Genomic DNA, 20,000 nt, shown 5'->3' with positions numbered 1-20,000 from the left:
GGAGGGAGAGGGGAGAGAGAGAGAGGAGAGCGGGAGAGAGAGAGGAAGAGGGAGAGAGGGAGAGGGGAGAGAGGGAGAGGGGAGAGGGAGAGGGAGAGGGAGAGAGAGAGAGAACGGGAGGGAGAGGGAGAGAGAGAGGACGGAGGGAGAGGGGAGAGAGAGAGAGGACGGGAGGGAGAGAGAGAGGGAAGAGGGGAGAGAGAGAGAGGGAGAGGGAGAGGGGAGAGAGAGAGGACGGGAGGGAGAGAGAGAGGGAGAGGGGAGAGAGAGAGAGGACGGGAGGGGAGAGAGAGAGGGAAGAGGGAGAGAGAGAGGGAGAGGGGAGAGGCGAGAGGGAGAGAGAGACAGGACGGGAGGGAGAGAGAGGGGAGGGAGAGAGAGATAGGACGGGAGGGAGAGAGAGAGGGAAGAGGGAGAGAGAGAGGGACGGGAGGGGAGAGAGAGAGGGAAGAGGGGAGAGAGGGAGAGGAGAGAGAGAGAGGGGAGGGGAGAGGAGAGAGAGAGGACGGGAGGGAGTGTCATGAGTGTGTGTGCGCACATACGTGCAACAGTGTGTGTGTGTGTAGATGAAACACTCACTCTGTTTGTCAAGGTGTGGTTGACTTCCTCTGTTAGTTTGACCAGAACCTCCGCATCCTGACAGCACCTGAGAAAACAACAATCACAACCAGCTTTAGAGGAAGTAGAGGCTAGGGGACCAACCAGCTTTAGAGGAAGTAGAGGCTAGGGGACCAACCAGCTTTAGAGGAAGTAGAGGCTAGGGGACCAACCAGCTTTAGAGGAAGTAGAGGCTAAGGGACCAATCAGCTTTAGAGGAAGTAGAGGCTAGGGACCAATCAGCTTTAGAGGAAGTAGAGGCTAGGGGACCAATCAGCTTTAGAGGAAGTAGAGGCTAGGGGACCAACCAGCTTTAGAGGAAGTAGAAGCTAGGGGACCAACCAGCTTTAGATGAAGTAGGGGCTAGGGACCAACCAGCTTTAAAGGAAGTAGGGGCTAGGGACCAACCAGCTTTAGAGGAAGTAGAGACTAGGGGACCAACCAGCTTTAGAGGAAGTAGGGGCTAGGGACCAACCAGCTTTAGAGGAAGTAGAGGCTAGGGGATCAATCAGCTTTAGAGAAAGTAGGGGCTAGGGACCAACCAGCTTTAGAGAAAGTAGAGGCTAGGGACCAACCAGCTTTAGAGGAAGTAGAGACTAGGGGACCAACCAGCTTTAGAAGAAGCAGAGGCTAGGGACCAACCAGCTTTAGAGAAAGTAGAGGCTAGGGGACCAACCAGCTTTAGAGGAAGTAGAGGCTAGGGGACCAACCAGCTTTAGAGGAAGTAGAGGCTAGGGGATCAATCAGCTTTAGAGGAAGTAGGGGCTAGGGACCAACCAGCTTTAGAGGAAGTAGAGGCTAGGGACCAACCAGCTTTAGAGGAAGTAGGGGCTAGGGACCAACCAGCTTTAGAGGAAGTAGGGGCTAGGGACCAACCAGCTTTAGAGGAAGTAGGGGCTAGGGACCAACCAGCTTTAGAGGAAGTAGGGGCTAGGGACCAACCAGCTTTAGAGGAAGTAGGGGCTAGGGACCAACCAGCTTTAGAGGAAGTAGGGGCTAGGGACCAACCAGCTTTAGAGAAAGTAGGGGCTAGGGACCAACCAGCTTTAGAGGAAGTAGGGGATAGGGACCAACCAGCTTTAGAGGAAGTAGGGGCTAGGGACCAACCAGCTTTAGAGAAAGTAGAGGCTAGGGGACCAACCAGCTTTAGAGGAAGTAGGGGCTAGGGACCAACCAGCTTTAGAGGTAGAGGCTAGGGACCAACCAGCTTTAGAGGAAGTAGAGGCTAGGGACCAACCAGCTAGGGGGAGAGACTAGGGAGTAGGGACTAGGGGGGAGGGGCTAGGGACTAGGGGGGAGGTACTAGGGGTTGTGTTACCCGATGTTGGGCAGTCTATTGTGTTGCTCCTGGAAGGCATCTAGAGCCAGCATGGCGGCGTGGATCTGCAGCGGGGCCTGAGGGACACATTCACAACGGACAAAACAGGAAACTGCTCAGAGACGGCTCTAACACACAGCAGAGCAGACACACAGCACACTGGAGCTGACCTACGACCCCTCACCTCTGGTTTGCTGAAGTCGGGGATCAGGACCTGGGGCTCACACATCTGCTGCTCCATCGTCTCCTGAAGACCACAGACACACGGAGACACGGAGACACACGGAGACACACGGACACACGGAGACACGGAGACACAGAGACACGGAGACACACGGAGACACACGGAGACACACGGAGACACACGGAGACACACGGAGACACGGAGACACACGGAGACACACATGGAGACACACATGGAGACACATGGACACACATGGAGACACACGGAGACACATGGAGACACACGGAGACACATGGAGACACACGGAGACACATGGAGACACACGGACACAGACATTTAAGGAAAAGACCACTCCAAACTGTCTTTTGGTATGCGTTTCATTAGTCCACTGTTGATACGGCTCCAAAACAATCAGCAAGCAACTTTTCAACATATAGATCTTCCAAACTACAGAAAGCGACACAGTATGATGCGTTCTGGAAACTAGATCTTGAAAACTTGATTGCTGACAGGCAAAACATTTTGGGACTGTATCGACAGTGGACTAATACATTTTCGTACCAAAATATGGCATTTTCCTTTAAGTGTAAAGCTTTAAAAGTGTTATGTCATTTATGAATGTTGTGTTGTGGTGTGGCTGTGTTGCGGTTGTGGTTGTGTAACGGTTGTGTTGTGGTTGTGTAACGGTTGTGTTGTGGTTGTGTAACGGTTGTGGTTGTGTAACGGTTGTGTTGCGGTTGTGGTTGTGGTAGTGTTGCGGTTGTGGTTGTGTAACGGTTGTGTTGCGGTTGTGGTTGTGGTAGTGTTGCGGTTGTGGTTGTGTAACGGTTGTGTTGCGGTTGTGGTTGTGGTAGTGTTGCGGTTGTGGTTGTGTAACGGTTGTGGTTGTGGTTGTGTTGCGGTTGTGTAACGGTTGTGTTGTGGTTGTGTAACGGTTGTGTTGTGGTTGTGTAACGGTTGTGTTGTGGTTGTGTAACGGTTGTGGTTGTGTAACGGTTGTGTTGTGGTTGTGTAACGGTTGTGTTGTGGTTGTGTACTTACGAAGCTGTATGTTCTAGGGGTTTTGACCAGCAGGAAGAAGCCTCCGTGTGCATAGGGCTGCAGCCACGACGTGTCCCCTACGGTGAAACTGTGGGGGGAGAGGACTGACACACACATTATTATCAACAATAATCCAACTCGCTCTTTCTCTCCTACCTGTGACCTGTCTTAAGACTGTCGTATCAGTACCTGTGACCTGTCATAAGACTGTCGTATCAGTACCTGTGACCTGTCATAAGACTGTCGTATCAGTAGCTGTGACCTGTCATAAGACTGTCATATCAGTACATGTGACCTGTCATAAGACTGTCGTATCAGTACCTGTGACCTGTCATAAGACTGTCGTATCAGTACCTGTGACCTGTCATAAGACTGTCGTATCAGTACCTGTGACCTGTCATAACTGTCGTATCAGTACCTGTGACCTGTCATAAGACTGTCGTATCAGTACCTGTGATCTGTCATAAGACTGTCGTATCAGTACCTGTGACCTGTCATAAGACTGTCGTATCAGTACCTGTGACCTGTTATAAGACTGTCGTATCACTACCTGTGACCTGTCATAAGACTGTCGTATCAGTACCTGTGACCTGTCATAAGACTGTCGTATCAGTAGCTGTGACAAGACTGTCGTATCAGTACCTGTGACCTGTCATAAGACTGTCGTATCACTACCTGTGACCTGTCATAAGCCTGTGGTATCAGTACCTGTGACCTGTCGTGCGGTGCCATTGAGTGTGTCCATGCCGTTGACCTCTCTGAAGAGAACACTCTGTCCTGTCTGGAGGCCGTGGGTCCTGCTGTCCATACAGGTTACCACCCCTGGGTTACCCTACAGGTCAAAGGTTAGAGGTCAGAGAGGAGGGTGTGTGTGTGTGTGTGTGTGTGTGTGTACCTGTGTACCTGTGTGATGTTCTGGATAAAGATCTCCTTGGCTTCCTCTCCCGTGGCGTCAGACACCTCAAACCGCTCCCCGAAGTCACAGAACACTCTCACACAGATCCCGAAGGCATCACAGCCAATGAACTACGAGGAGAGAGGGACAACATGATTTTAGTCCCCCGGGGGGGAACGAGGCTGCAGACCAATCATCTCTCCTTTCTCCTGAAGGGCGCGCTTGTTACATTCCCTTCATGGATTTGAAAGGACATGATTGGTCTATGGAAACTCCCCCTACACCAATCCAATGGTGCTTTTACATTTTCTGAGGAGTAGTGAACGAGTGTACACTTCAGGAGAGAGGTTATTGGGACGCACCCTAGAGTGTGGTCCAAATGGCACCATATTCAATACATAGTGTACCATTGACCTGGACTCTATTCAATACATAGTGTACCATTGACCTGGACCCTATTCAATACATAGTGTACCATTGACCTGGACTCTATTCAATACATAGTGTACCATTGACCAGGACCCTACGTAAGGAACAGGGTGCCATTGACCAGGACCCTACGTAGGGAACAGGGTGCCATTGGGATCCATTTTTGGCCGAGGTGATTAGATGTACTGTACAAAGACAATCAGTGTGGGTGTGACCACAGAAATATAATCTATTCTCTGATTGTGATTCTGAAATTGATTATATTTCTATGAATGTGTATATGAAGAGAGAAGGTCTTATCCTGATAGGAGGCTGATGGGAGGGTCTCTATATGTAGAGGTCTTATCCTGATAGGAGGGTCTCTATATGTAGAGGTCTTATCCTGATAGGAGGGTCTCTATATGTAGAGGTCTTATCCTGATAGGAGGGTCTCTATATGTAGAGGTCTTATCCTGATAGGAGGGTCTCTATATGTAGAGGTCTTATCCTGATAGGAGGGTCTCTATATGTAGAGGTCTTATCCTGATAGGAGGGTCTCTATATGTAGAGGTCTTATCCTGATAGGAGGGTCTCTATATGTAGAGGTCTTATCCTGATAGGAGGGTCTCTATATGTAGAGGTCTTATCCTGATAGGAGGGTCTCTATATGTAGAGGTCTTATCCTGATAGGAGGGTCTCTATATGTAAAGGTCTTACCCTGATAGGAGGGTCTCTATATGTAGAGGTCTTATCCTGATGGGAGTGTCTCTATATGTAGAGGTCTTATCCTGATAGGAGGCTGATGGGAGTGTCTCTATATGTAGAGGTCTTACCCTGATAGGAGTGTCTCTATATGTAGAGGTCTTATCCTGATAGGAGTGTCTCTATATGTAGAGGTCTTATCCTGATGGGAGTGTCTCTATATGTAGAGGTCTTATCCTGATAGGAGGCTAATGGGAAGGTCTCTATATGTAGAGGTCTTATCCTGATAGGAGGCTAATGGGAAGGTCTCTATATGTAGAGGTCTTATCCTGATAGGAGGCTGATGGGAGTGTCTCTATATGTAGAGGTCTTATCCTGATAGAAGGCTGATGGGAAGGTCTCTATATGTAGAGGTCTTATCCTGATAGGAGGCTGATGGGAGTGTCTCTATATGTAGAGGTCTTATCCTGATAGAAGGCTGATGGGAAGGTCTCTATATGTAGAGGTCTTACCCTGATAGGAGGCTGATGGGAGTGTCTCTATATGTAGAGGTCTTATCCTGATAGAAGGCTGATGGGAGTGTCTCTATATGTAGAGGTCTTATCCTGATAGAAGGCTGATGGGAGTGTCTCTATATGTAGAGGTCTTACCCTGATAGGAGGGTCTCTATATGTAGAGGTCTTATCCTGATGGGAGTGTCTCTCTATGTAGAGGTCTTATCCTGATGGGAGGGTCTCTATATGTAGAGGTCTTATCCTGATGGGAGGGTCTCTATATGTAGAGGTCTTATCCTGATGGGAGGGTCTCAATATGTAGAGGTCTTATCCTGATAGGAGTGTCTCTATATGTAGAGGTCTTATCCTGATGGGAGTGTCTCTATATGTAGAGGTCTTATCCTGATAGGAGTGTCTCTATATGTAGAGGTCTTATCCTGAAAGGAGGCTGATGGGAAGGTCTCTATATGTAGAGGTCTTATCCTGATAGGAGGCTGATGGGAGTGTCTCTATATGTAGAGGTCTTATCCTGATAGAAGGCTGATGGGAGTGTCTCTATATGTAGAGGTCTTACCCTGATAGGAGGGTCTCTATATGTAGAGGTCTTACCCTGATAGGAGGGTCTCTATATGTAGAGGTCTTATCCTGATGGGAGTGTCTCTATATGTAGAGGTCTTATCCGGATGGGAGGGTCTCTATATGTAGAGGTCTTATCCTGATAGGAGGCTGATGGGAAGGTCTCTATATGTAGAGGTCTTATCCTGATAGGAGGCTGATGGGAGTGTCTCTATATGTAGAGGTCTTATCCTGATAGGGAGGGTCTCTATATGTAGAGGTCTTATCCTGATAGGAGGGTCTCTATATGTAGAGGTCTTATCCTGATAGGAGGGTCTCTATATGTAGAGGTCTTATCCTGATAGGAGGGTCTCTATATGTAGAGGTCTTATCCTGATAGGAGGCTGATGGGAAGGTCTCTATATGTAGAGGTCTTATCCTGATAGGAGGCTGATAGGAGGGTCTCTATATGTAGAGGTCTTATCCTGATAGGAGGGTCTCTATATGTAAAGGTCTTATCCTGATAGGAGGGTCTCTATATGTAGAGGTCTTATCCTGATAGGAGGCTGATGGGAGGGTCTCTATATGTAGAGGTCTTATCCTGATGGGAGGGTCTCTATATGTAGAGGTCTTATCCTGATAGGAGGGTCTCTATATGTAGAGGTCTTATCCTGATAGGAGGCTGATGGAAGTGTCTCTATATGTAGAGGTCTTATCCTGATAGGAGGGTCTCTATATGTAGAGGTCTTATCCTGATAGGAGGGTCTCTATATGTAGAGGTCTTATCCTGATGGGAGGGTCTCTATATGTAGAGGTCTTATCCTGATAGGAGTGTCTCTATATGTAGAGGTCTTATCCTGATAGGAGGCTGATGGGAGTGTCTCTATATGTAGAGGTCTTATCCTGATAGGAGGGTCTCTATATGTAGAGGTCTTATCCTGATAGGAGGGTCTCTATATGTAGAGGTCTTATCCTGATAGGAGGGTCTCTATATGTAGAGGTCTTATCCTGATAGGAGGGTCTCTATATGTAGAGGTCTTATCCTGATAGGAGGGTCTCTATATGTAGAGGTCTTATCCTGATAGGAGGGTCTCTATATGTAGAGGTCTTATCCTGATAGGAGGGTCTCTATATGTAGAGGTCTTATCCTGATAGGAGGCTGATGGGAGTGTCTCTATATGTAGAGGTCTTATCCTGATAGGAGTGTCTCTATATGTAGAGGTCTTATCCTGATAGGAGTGTCTCTATATGTAGAGGTCTTATCCTGATGGGAGTGTCTCTATATGTAGAGGTCTTATCCTGATAGGAGGCTGATGGGAAGGTCTCTATATGTAGAGGTCTTATCCTGATAGGAGGCTGATGGGAGTGTCTCTATATGTAGAGGTCTTATCCTGATAGGAGGCTGATGGGAGTGTCTCTATATGTAGAGGTCTTATCCTGATAGAAGGCTGATGGGAAGGTCTCTATATGTAGAGGTCTTATCCTGATAGGAGGCTGATGGGAGTGTCTCTATATGTAGAGGTCTTATCCTGATAGAAGGCTGATGGGAGTGTCTCTATATGTAGAGGTCTTACCCTGATAGGAGGGTCTCTATATGTAGAGGTCTTACCCTGATAGGAGGGTCTCTATATGTAGAGGTCTTATCCTGATGGGAGTGTCTCTCTATGTAGAGGTCTTATCCTGATGGGAGGGTCTCTATATGTAGAGGTCTTATCCTGATGGGAGGGTCTCTATATGTAGAGGTCTTATCCTGATGGGAGGGTCTCAATATGTAGAGGTCTTATCCTGATAGGAGTGTCTCTATATGTAGAGGTCTTATCCTGATGGGAGTGTCTCTATATGTAGAGGTCTTATCCTGATAGGAGTGTCTCTATATGTAGAGGTCTTATCCTGAAAGGAGGCTGATGGGAAGGTCTCTATATGTAGAGGTCTTATCCTGATAGGAGGCTGATGGGAGTGTCTCTATATGTAGAGGTCTTATCCTGATAGAAGGCTGATGGGAGTGTCTCTATATGTAGAGGTCTTACCCTGATAGGAGGGTCTCTATATGTAGAGGTCTTACCCTGATAGGAGGGTCTCTATATGTAGAGGTCTTATCCTGATGGGAGTGTCTCTATATGTAGAGGTCTTATCCCGATGGGAGGGTCTCTATATGTAGAGGTCTTATCCTGATAGGAGGCTGATGGGAAGGTCTCTATATGTAGAGGTCTTATCCTGATAGGAGGCTGATGGGAGTGTCTCTATATGTAGAGGTCTTATCCTGATAGGAGGGTCTCTATATGTAGAGGTCTTATCCTGATAGGAGGGTCTCTATATGTAGAGGTCTTATCCTGATAGGAGGGTCTCTATATGTAGAGGTCTTATCCTGATAGGAGGGTCTCTATATGTAGAGGTCTTATCCTGATAGGAGGCTGATGGGAAGGTCTCTATATGTAGAGGTCTTATCCTGATAGGAGGCTGATAGGAGGGTCTCTATACGTAGAGGTCTTATCCTGATAGGAGGGTCTCTATATGTAAAGGTCTTATCCTGATAGGAGGGTCTCTATATGTAGAGGTCTTATCCTGATAGGAGGCTGATGGGAGGGTCTCTATATGTAGAGGTCTTATCCTGATGGGAGGGTCTCTATATGTAGAGGTCTTATCCTGATAGGAGGGTCTCTATATGTAGAGGTCTTATCCTGATAGGAGGCTGATGGAAGTGTCTCTATATGTAGAGGTCTTATCCTGATAGGAGGGTCTCTATATGTAGAGGTCTTATCCTGATAGGAGGGTCTCTATATGTAGAGGTCTTATCCTGATGGGAGGGTCTCTATATGTAGAGGTCTTATCCTGATGGGAGTGTCTCTATATGTAGAGGTCTTATCCTGATAGGAGGCTGATGGGAGTGTCTCTATATGTAGAGGTCTTATCCTGATAGGAGGGTCTCTATATGTAGAGGTCTTATCCTGATAGGAGGGTCTCTATATGTAGAGGTCTTATCCTGATAGGAGGGTCTCTATATGTAGAGGTCTTATCCTGATAGGAGGGTCTCTATATGTAGAGGTCTTATCCTGATAGGAGGGTCTCTATATGTAGAGGTCTTATCCTGATAGGAGGGTCTCTATATGTAGAGGTCTTATCCTGATAGGAGGGTCTCTATATGTAGAGGTCTTATCCTGATAGGAGGGTCTCTATATGTAGAGGTCTTATCCTGATAGGAGGGTCTCTATATGTAGAGGTCTTATCCTGATAGGAGGGTCTCTATATGTAAAGGTCTTATCCTGATAGGAGGGTCTCTATATGTAAAGGTCTTACCCTGATAGGAGTGTCTCTATATGTAGAGGTCTTATCCTGATAGGAGTGTCTCTATATGTAGAGGTCTTATCCTGATGGGAGTGTCTCTATATGTAGAGGTCTTATCCTGATAGGAGGCTGATGGGAGTGTCTCTATATGTAGAGGTCTTACCCTGATAGGAGTGTCTCTATATGTAGAGGTCTTATCCTGATAGGAGTGTCTCTATATGTAGAGGTCTTATCCTGATGGGAGGGTCTCTATATGTAGAGGTCTTATCCTGATAGGAGGCTGATGGGAAGGTCTCTATATGTAGAGGTCTTATCCTGATAGGAGGCTGATGGGAGTGTCTCTATATGTAGAGGTCTTATCCTGATAGAAGGCTGATGGGAAGGTCTCTATATGTAGAGGTCTTATCCTGATAGGAGGCTGATGGGAGTGTCTCTATATGTAGAGGTCTTATCCTGATAGAAGGCTGATGGGAGTGTCTCTATATGTAGAGGTCTTACCCTGATAGGAGGGTCTCTATATGTAGAGGTCTTACCCTGATAGGAGGGTCTCTATATGTAGAGGTCTTATCCTGATGGGAGTGTCTCTCTATGTAGAGGTCTTATCCTGATGGGAGGGTCTCTATATGTAGAGGTCTTATCCTGATGGGAGGGTCTCTATATGTAGAGGTCTTATCCTGATGGGAGGGTCTCTATATGTAGAGGTCTTATCCTGATAGGAGTGTCTCTATATTTAGAGGTCTTATCCTGATGGGAGTGTCTCTATATGTAGAGGTCTTATCCTGATAGGAGTGTCTCTATATGTAGAGGTCTTATCCTGATAGGAGGCTGATGGGAAGGTGTCTATATGTAGAGGTCTTATCCTGATAGGAGGCTGATGGGAGTGTCTCTATATGTAGAGGTCTTATCCTGATAGAAGGCTGATGGGAGGGTCTCTATATTTAGAGGTCTTACCCTGATGGGAGTGTCTCTATATGTAGAGGTCTTATCCCGATGGGAGGGTCTCTATATGTAGAGGTCTTATCCTGATAGGAGGCTGATGGGAAGGTCTCTATATGTAGAGGTCTTATCCTGATAGGAGGCTGATGGGAGTGTCTCTATATGTAGAGGTCTTATCCTGATAGGAGGGTCTCTATATGTAGAGGTCTTATCCCTGATAGGAGGGTCTCTATATGTAGAGGTCTTATCCTGATAGGAGGGTCTCTATATGTAGAGGTCTTATCCTGATAGGAGGGTCTCTATATGTAGAGGTCTTATCCTGATAGGAGGCTGATGGGAAGGTCTCTATATGTAGAGGTCTTATCCTGATAGGAGGCTGATAGGAGGGTCTCTATATGTAGAGGTCTTATCCCGATAGGAGGGTCTCTATATGTAAAGGTCTTATCCTGATAGGAGGGTCTCTATATGTAGAGGTCTTATCCTGATAGGAGGCTGATGGGAGGGTCTCTATATGTAGAGGTCTTATCCTGATGGGAGGGTCTCTATATGTAGAGGTCTTATCCTGATAGGAGGGTCTCTATATGTAGAGGTCTTATCCTGATAGGAGGCTGATGGAAGTGTCTCTATATGTAGAGGTCTTATCCTGATAGGAGGGTCTCTATATGTAGAGGTCTTATCCTGATAGGAGGGTCTCTATATGTAGAGGTCTTATCCTGATGGGAGGGTCTCTATATGTAGAGGTCTTATCCTGATAGGAGGGTCTCTATATGTAAAGGTCTTACCCTGATAGGAGTGTCTCTATATGTAGAGGTCTTATCCTGATAGGAGTGTCTCTATATGTAGAGGTCTTATCCTGATGGGAGTGTCTCTATATGTAGAGGTCTTATCCTGATAGGAGGCTGATGGGAGTGTCTCTATATGTAGAGGTCTTACCCTGATAGGAGTGTCTCTATATGTAGAGGTCTTATCCTGATAGGAGTGTCTCTATATGTAGAGGTCTTATCCTGATGGGAGTGTCTCTATATGTAGAGGTCTTATCCTGATAGGAGGCTGATGGGAAGGTCTCTATATGTAGAGGTCTTATCCTGATAGGAGGCTGATGGGAGTGTCTCTATATGTAGAGGTCTTATCCTGATAGAAGGCTGATGGGAGTGTCTCTATATGTAGAGGTCTTACCCTGATAGGAGGGTCTCTATATGTAGAGGTCTTACCCTGATAGGAGGGTCTCTATATGTAGAGGTCTTATCCTGATGGGAGTGTCTCTCTATGTAGAGGTCTTATCCTGATGGGAGGGTCTCTATATGTAGAGGTCTTATCCTGATGGGAGGGTCTCAATATGTAGAGGTCTTATCCTGATAGGAGTGTCTCTATATGTAGAGGTCTTATCCTGATGGGAGTGTCTCTATATGTAGAGGTCTTATCCTGATAGGAGTGTCTCTATATGTAGAGGTCTTATCCTGAAAGGAGGCTGATGGGAAGGTCTCTATATGTAGAGGTCTTATCCTGATAGGAGGCTGATGGGAGTGTCTCTATATGTAGAGGTCTTATCCTGATAGAAGGCTGATGGGAGTGTCTCTATATGTAGAGGTCTTACCCTGATAGGAGGGTCTCTATATGTAGAGGTCTTACCCTGATAGGAGGGTCTCTATATGTAGAGGTCTTATCCTGATGGGAGTGTCTCTATATGTAGAGGTCTTATCCCGATGGGAGGGTCTCTATATGTAGAGGTCTTATCCTGATAGGAGGCTGATGGGAAGGTCTCTATATGTAGAGGTCTTATCCTGATAGGAGGCTGATGGGAGTGTCTCTATATGTAGAGGTCTTATCCTGATAGGAGGGTCTCTATATGTAGAGGTCTTATCCTGATAGGAGGGTCTCTATATGTAGAGGTCTTATCCTGATAGGAGGGTCTCTATATGTAGAGGTCTTATCCTGATAGGAGGGTCTCTATATGTAGAGGTCTTATCCTGATAGGAGGCTGATGGGAAGGTCTCTATATGTAGAGGTCTTATCCTGATAGGAGGCTGATAGGAGGGTCTCTATATGTAGAGGTCTTATCCTGATAGGAGGGTCTCTATATGTAAAGGTCTTATCCTGATAGGAGGGTCTCTATATGTAGAGGTCTTATCCTGATAGGAGGCTGATGGGAGGGTCTCTATATGTAGAGGTCTTATCCTGATGGGAGGGTCTCTATATGTAGAGGTCTTATCCTGATAGGAGGGTCTCTATATGTAGAGGTCTTATCCTGATAGGAGGCTGATGGAAGTGTCTCTATATGTAGAGGTCTTATCCTGATAGGAGGGTCTCTATATGTAGAGGTCTTATCCTGATAGGAGGGTCTCTATATGTAGAGGTCTTATCCTGATGGGAGGGTCTCTATATGTAGAGGTCTTATCCTGATGGGAGTGTCTCTATATGTAGAGGTCTTATCCTGATAGGAGGCTGATGGGAGTGTCTCTATATGTAGAGGTCTTATCCTGATAGGAGGGTCTCTATATGTAGAGGTCTTATCCTGATAGGAGGGTCTCTATATGTAGAGGTCTTATCCTGATAGGAGGGTCTCTATATGTAGAGGTCTTATCCTGATAGGAGGGTCTCTATATGTAGAGGTCTTATCCTGATAGGAGGGTCTCTATATGTAGAGGTCTTATCCTGATAGGAGGGTCTCTATATGTAGAGGTCTTATCCTGATAGGAGAGTCTCTATATGTAGAGGTCTTATCCTGATGGGAGGGTCTCTATATGTAAAGGTCTTATCCTGATAGGAGGGTCTCTATATGTAAAGGTCTTACCCTGATAGGAGTGTCTCTATATGTAGAGGTCTTATCCTGATAGGAGTGTCTCTATATGTAGAGGTCTTATCCTGATGGGAGTGTCTCTATATGTAGAGGTCTTATCCTGATAGGAGGCTGATGGGAGTGTCTCTATATGTAGAGGTCTTACCCTGATAGGAGTGTCTCTATATGTAGAGGTCTTATCCTGATAGGAGTGTCTCTATATGTAGAGGTCTTATCCTGATGGGAGTGTCTCTATATGTAGAGGTCTTATCCTGATAGGAGGCTGATGGGAAGGTCTCTATATGTAGAGGTCTTATCCTGATAGGAGGCTGATGGGAGTGTCTCTATATGTAGAGGTCTTATCCTGATAGAAGGCTGATGGGAAGGTCTCTATATGTAGAGGTCTTATCCTGATAGGAGGCTGATGGGAGTGTCTCTATATGTAGAGGTCTTATCCTGATAGAAGGCTGATGGGAGTGTCTCTATATGTAGAGGTCTTACCCTGATAGGAGGGTCTCTATATGTAGAGGTCTTACCCCTGATAGGAGGGTCTCTATATGTAGAGGTCTTATCCTGATGGGAGTGTCTCTCTATGTAGAGGTCTTATCCTGATGGGAGGGTCTCTATATGTAGAGGTCTTATCCTGATGGGAGGGTCTCTATATGTAGAGGTCTTATCCTGATGGGAGGGTCTCTATATGTAGAGGTCTTATCCTGATAGGAGTGTCTCTATATTTAGAGGTCTTATCCTGATGGGAGTGTCTCTATATGTAGAGGTCTTATCCTGATAGGAGTGTCTCTATATGTAGAGGTCTTATCCTGATAGGAGGCTGATGGGAAGGTCTCTATATGTAGAGGTCTTATCCTGATAGGAGGCTGATGGGAGTGTCTCTATATGTAGAGGTCTTATCCTGATAGAAGGCTGATGGGAGTGTCTCTATATGTAGAGGTCTTACCCTGATAGGAGGGTCTCTATATGTAGAGGTCTTACCCTGATAGGAGGGTCTCTATATGTAGAGGTCTTATCCTGATGGGAGTGTCTCTATATGTAGAGGTCTTATCCCGATGGGAGGGTCTCTATATGTAGAGGTCTTATCCTGATAGGAGGCTGATGGGAAGGTCTCTATATGTAGAGGTCTTATCCTGATAGGAGGCTGATGGGAGTGTCTCTATATGTAGAGGTCTTATCCTGATAGGAGGGTCTCTATATGTAGAGGTCTTATCCTGATAGGAGGGTCTCTATATGTAGAGGTCTTATCCTGATAGGAGGGTCTCTATATGTAGAGGTCTTATCCTGATAGGAGGGTCTCTATATGTAGAGGTCTTATCCTGATAGGAGGCTGATGGGAAGGTCTCTATATGTAGAGGTCTTATCCTGATAGGAGGCTGATAGGAGGGTCTCTATATGTAGAGGTCTTATCCCGATAGGAGGGTCTCTATATGTAAAGGTCTTATCCTGATAGGAGGGTCTCTATATGTAGAGGTCTTATCCTGATAGGAGGCTGATGGGAGGGTCTCTATATGTAGAGGTCTTATCCTGATGGGAGGGTCTCTATATGTAGAGGTCTTATCCTGATAGGAGGGTCTCTATATGTAGAGGTCTTATCCTGATAGGAGGCTGATGGAAGTGTCTCTATATGTAGAGGTCTTATCCTGATAGGAGGGTCTCTATATGTAGAGGTCTTATCCTGATAGGAGGGTCTCTATATGTAGAGGTCTTATCCTGATGGGAGGGTCTCTATATGTAGAGGTCTTATCCTGATGGGAGTGTCTCTATATGTAGAGGTCTTATCCTGATAGGAGGCTGATGGGAGTGTCTCTATATGTAGAGGTCTTATCCTGATAGGAGGGTCTCTATATGTAGAGGTCTTATCCTGATAGGAGGGTCTCTATATGTAGAGGTCTTATCCTGATAGGAGGGTCTCTATATGTAGAGGTCTTATCCTGATAGGAGGCTGATGGAAGTGTCTCTATATGTAGAGGTCTTATCCTGATAGGAGGGTCTCTATATGTAGAGGTCTTATCCTGATAGGAGGGTCTCTATATGTAGAGGTCTTATCCTGATGGGAGGGTCTCTATATGTAGAGGTCTTATCCCTGATAGGAGTGTCTCTATATGTAGAGGTCTTATCCTGATAGGAGGCTGATGGGAGTGTCTCTATATGTAGAGGTCTTATCCTGATAGGAGGGTCTCTATATGTAGAGGTCTTATCCTGATAGGAGGGTCTCTATATGTAGAGGTCTTATCCTGATAGGAGGGTCTCTATATGTAGAGGTCTTATCCTGATAGGAGGGTCTCTATATGTAGAGGTCTTATCCTGATAGGAGGCTGATGGGAGTGTCTCTATATGTAGAGGTCTTATCCTGATAGGAGGCTGATGGAAGTGTCTCTATATGTAGAGGACTTATCCTGATAGGAGGCTGATGGAAGTGTCTCTATATGTAGAGGTCTTATCCTGATAGGAGGGTCTCTATATGTAGAGGTCTTATCCTGATAGGAGGGTCTCTATATGTAGAGGTCTTATCCTGATAGGAGGGTCTCTATATGTAGAGGTCTTATCCTGATAGGAGGGTCTCTATATGTAGAGGTCTTACCCTGATAGGAGGGTCTCTATATGTAGAGGTCTTACCCTGATAGGAGGCTGATGGGAGTATCTCTATATGTAGAGGTCTTATCCTGATAGGAGGCTGATGGAAGTGTCTCTATATGTAGAGGTCTTATCCTGATAGGAGGCTGATGGGAGTGTCTCTATATGTAAAGGTCTTATCCTGATAGGAGGCTGATGGGAGTGTCTCTATATGTAGAGGTCTTATCCTGATAGGAGGGTCTCTATATGTAGAGGTCTTATCCTGATAGGAGTGTCTCTATATGTAGAGGTCTTATCCTGATAGGAGGGTCTCTATATGTAGAGGTCTTATCCTGATAGGAGGGTCTCTATATGTAGAGGTCTTATCCTGATGGGAGGGTCTCTATATGTAAAGGTCTTATCCTGATGGGAGGGTCTCTATATGTAGAGGTCTTATCCTGATAGGAGGGTCTCTATATGTAGAGGTCTTATCCTTATAGGAGGGTCTCTATATGTAGAGGTCTTACCCTGATGGGAGTTTCTCTATATGTAGAGGTCTTATCCTGATGGGAGTGTCTCTATATGTAGAGGTCTTATCCTGATAGGAGGCTGATGGGAGTGTCTCTATATGTAGAGGTCTTATCCTGATAGGAGGGTCTCTATATGTAGAGGTCTTATCCTGATAGGAGGGTCTCTATATGTAGAGGTCTTATCCTGATAGGAGGCTGATGGGAGGGTCTCTATATGTAAAGGTCTTACCCTGATAGAAGGGTCTCTATATGTAGAGGTCTTATCCTGATAGGAGGCTGATGGGAGGGTCTCTATATGTAGAGGTCTTACCCTTAAGGAGGGTCTCTATATGTAGAGGTCTTATCCTGATAGGAGGGTCTCTATATGTAGAGGTCTTATCCTGATAGGAGGGTCTCTATATGTAGAGGTCTTATCCTGATAGGAGGGTCTCTATATGTAGAGGTCTTATCCTGATAGGAGGCTGATGGGAGGGTCTCTATATGTTAAGGTCTTACCCTGATAGAAGGGTCTCTATATGTAAAGGTCTTACCCTGATAGGAGGCTGATGGAAGTGGCAGAAGTCATTGACTTTCTTCTGGAGACTCAGTCTGGCCTCAGTCAGGATCACGCACTGGGCAACACAACAAGGACAGTCAACAGTGTTCCCGATCAACACAACAAGGACAGTCAACAGTGTTCCCGATCCACTACATTACAGTGTGACTGGGCAGAATCCCTCATCTACAAGACGTGTGTGTCCCTCACCTGGTACCTGTTGAGGAAGCTGAGGTCAGTGGAGAGGTCTAGAGAGGAGGAGGAGGTGTCCACATGGACGTAGGGGTTCAACTCTGCTACCCTGGGATGGACCGCCTCAACCCTGGGGGAGACAAGGGGATGAGAGGAGTGGGAGACAAGATGGAAGAAGGGAGAGAGAGAGACAGACAGTGAGAGAGAGAGACAGAGAGAGAGAGAGACAGAGAGAGAGAGAGACAGAGAGAGAGAGAGAGACAGAGAGAGAGAGAGAGAGAGAGAGAGAGAGAGAGAGACAGAGAGAGAGAGAGACAGAGAGAGAGAGACAGAGAGAGAGAGAGACAGAGAGAGAGACAGAGACAGAGAGAGACAGAGACAGAGAGAGCAGAGAGAGAGAGAGAGAGAGAGAGAGAGAGAGAGAGAGAGAGACAGAGAGAGAGAGAGAGACAGAGAGAGAGAGGAGAGACAGAGAGAGAGAGGGAGAGAGAGAGAGACAGACAAAAACACCAAATAATGCATGCAGAGCAGAATTAGGCCGATACCCTTCTAATTATCAAAATCCAGAAAAGAGCAGTTAAATTCTACAACCACCTAAAAGGAAGCGATTCCCAAACCTTCCATAACAAAGCTATCACCTACAGAGAGATGAACCTGGAGAAGAGTCCCCTAAGCAAGCTGGTCCTGGGGCTCTGTTCACAAACACAAACAGACCCCACAGAGCCCCAGGACAACAACACAATTAGACCCAACCAAATCATGAGAAAACAAAAAGAGAATTACTTGACACATTGGAAAGAATTAACAAAAAACAGAGCAAACTAGAATGCTATTTGGCCCTAAACAGAGAATACACAGTGGCAGAATACCTGACCACTGTGACTGACCCAAACTTAAGGAAAGCTTTGACTATGTACAGACTCAGTGAGCATAGCCTTGCTATTGAGAAAGGCCGCCGTAGGCAGACCTGGCTCTCAAGAGAAGACAGGCTATGTGCACACTGCCCACAAAATGAGGTGGAAACTGAGCTGCACTTCCTAACCTCCTGCCAAATGTAGGACCATATCAGAGACACATATTTCCCTCAGATTACAGCGATCCACAAAGAATTTGAAAACAAACCCAATTTTGATAAACTCCCATATCTACTGGGTGAAAAACCACAGTGTGCCATCACAGCTGCAAGATTTGTAACCTGTTGCCACAAGAAAAGGGCAACCAGTGAAGAACAAACACCATTGTAAATACAACCCATATTTATGTTTATTTATTTTCCCATTTGTACTTTAACTATTTGCACATTGTTCCAACACTGTATATAGACATAATATGACATTTGAAATGTCTTTATTCATTTGGAACTTCTGAGTGTAATGTTTACTGTTAATATTTATTGTTTATTTCATATTTATTATCTACTTCACTTGCTTTGGCAACGTTAACACACGTTTCCCATGCCAATAAAGCCCTTAAAATGAAATTGAATTGAGAGAGAGACAGAGAGAGACAGAGACAGAGACAGAAAGAGACAGACAGAGAGAGGCAGAGACAGAGACAGAGAGAGACAGAGAGAGAGACAGAGAGAGAGACAGAAATACCAATTCAAACAATGAAAACCTGGGTATTTTGGAAAAGTAAGGGGATTGTTTCCCGACCCCTAGCTTCCTGTTTCCGGTGTTACCGAGATGCCACAAATGCTAACGACGCAACAAGCAGCCTGGCCTCAGAGCAGTACACTACAGCTGCCAAAGACAGTGGGCATGTTGTGTAGCGACGTAATGCTGATGGCCGCTCCCTTGCAGTAACTGCAGATAGATATTACTGGTCTCACCTGTTCCTCCGAGTCAGCACATCGTCCTGTCTGAGGAAGAAGTTGGAGCCCAGGTCCCGTGTCTCACACCGCTTACTGTCATGCAGCGTCAGCGCCTGTACACACACACACACACACACACACGTCAACACACACACACACACACGTCAACACACACACACGTCAACACACACACACACACACACACATCAACACACACACACACACACACGTCAACACACACACGTCAACACACACACACACACACGTCACTTAAATTCCATTTCACTCTTATGAAACATGGTGACAATGACAATGTAGCTGAACAACATCATCATAAAGAATAAGGAAGTGTCCCAAAATGGCACCCTGTTCCCTACGTAGTGCACTACTTTTGACCAGAGCGCCCCCCCATTGGGGAATAGGGTGCCTTTTGGGACGTAGCCTAAAATCGCACTCACCTTCACACCTGCTAACACGATGTTCTTTGCTGTGAAAACAGGGCAGAGATGTCTAACGTCAGGTCACGTGACAGGAAATACAGGTATACGATACATACTGTAAAACACTCACTAAAATGCGATGTAATTTCACTTAAAAATGGCATGTTCTGGCATGTACCGTCACGTAATGTCACATAACGTCATGCGGTGACTGACAGATATCTAAGCTTGGGATGTTGGCCCACCACCTCAAGCCCAACCTCGACAAGACGGAGCTGCTCTTCCTCCCGGGGAAGGCCTGCCCGCTCAAAAGGCCTCTCCATCATGGTTGACAACTCCACAATGTCGACCCCTCCCAGAGTGCAAAGAACCGTGACTCGCTCCTGCAGGTTCATGCTCTACAACATCCGTAGCGTACGACCCTACCTCACACAGGAAAGCTCCCCGCTTGTGCCATCAAACCCCTGCAACTTATCCAGAATGCTGAAGCCTGCCTGCTGTTCAACCCTTCCCAAGTTCTCTCATGTCACCCCCTCTCCTCTGCACACTGCACTGGCTTCCAGTCGAAGCTCACATCCACTACAAGACCATGGTTGGTGACCTCTGGTCTCTTGGCCCTCCCACCCCTACGGGAGGCCAGCTCCCGCTCTGCCCAGTCCAAGCTCTTCTCTGTCCTGGCACCCCAATGGTGGAACCAGCTCCCGCTCAGCCCAGTCCAAGCTCTTCTCTGTCCCGGC

At 46.2% G+C, this 20,000-nt stretch overlaps 1 protein-coding gene across 4 annotated transcripts in view; it reads right to left on the bottom strand.

Moving 5' to 3' along the window:
* Positions 1–20,000, bottom strand: part of LOC123486365 (ubiquitin-like modifier-activating enzyme 6) — a 63,330-nt gene that overhangs the window by 39,434 nt on the left and 3,896 nt on the right. For all 4 annotated transcript variants that reach the window (XM_045217678.1, XM_045217680.1, XM_045217681.1 and 1 more), the window contains exons 4-13: positions 19,282–19,310; positions 18,842–18,936; positions 17,029–17,140; positions 16,814–16,894; positions 4,044–4,166; positions 3,849–3,972; positions 3,141–3,244; positions 2,100–2,162; positions 1,916–1,992; positions 580–646 (exon numbers count right to left, since the gene is read on the bottom strand). In XM_045217678.1, the coding sequence (XP_045073613.1) occupies positions 580–646; positions 1,916–1,992; positions 2,100–2,162; positions 3,141–3,244; positions 3,849–3,972; positions 4,044–4,166; positions 16,814–16,894; positions 17,029–17,140; positions 18,842–18,936; positions 19,282–19,310 (875 nt within the window). The remainder of the gene's footprint in view (positions 1–579; positions 647–1,915; positions 1,993–2,099; positions 2,163–3,140; positions 3,245–3,848; positions 3,973–4,043; positions 4,167–16,813; positions 16,895–17,028; positions 17,141–18,841; positions 18,937–19,281; positions 19,311–20,000) is intronic.

This window comes from Coregonus clupeaformis, unplaced genomic scaffold (assembly GCF_020615455.1).
Source record: "Coregonus clupeaformis isolate EN_2021a unplaced genomic scaffold, ASM2061545v1 scaf1176, whole genome shotgun sequence".
Taxonomy (NCBI): Eukaryota; Metazoa; Chordata; class Actinopteri; order Salmoniformes; family Salmonidae; genus Coregonus; species Coregonus clupeaformis.
This window is presented reverse-complemented; position numbering and strand designations above follow the sequence as displayed.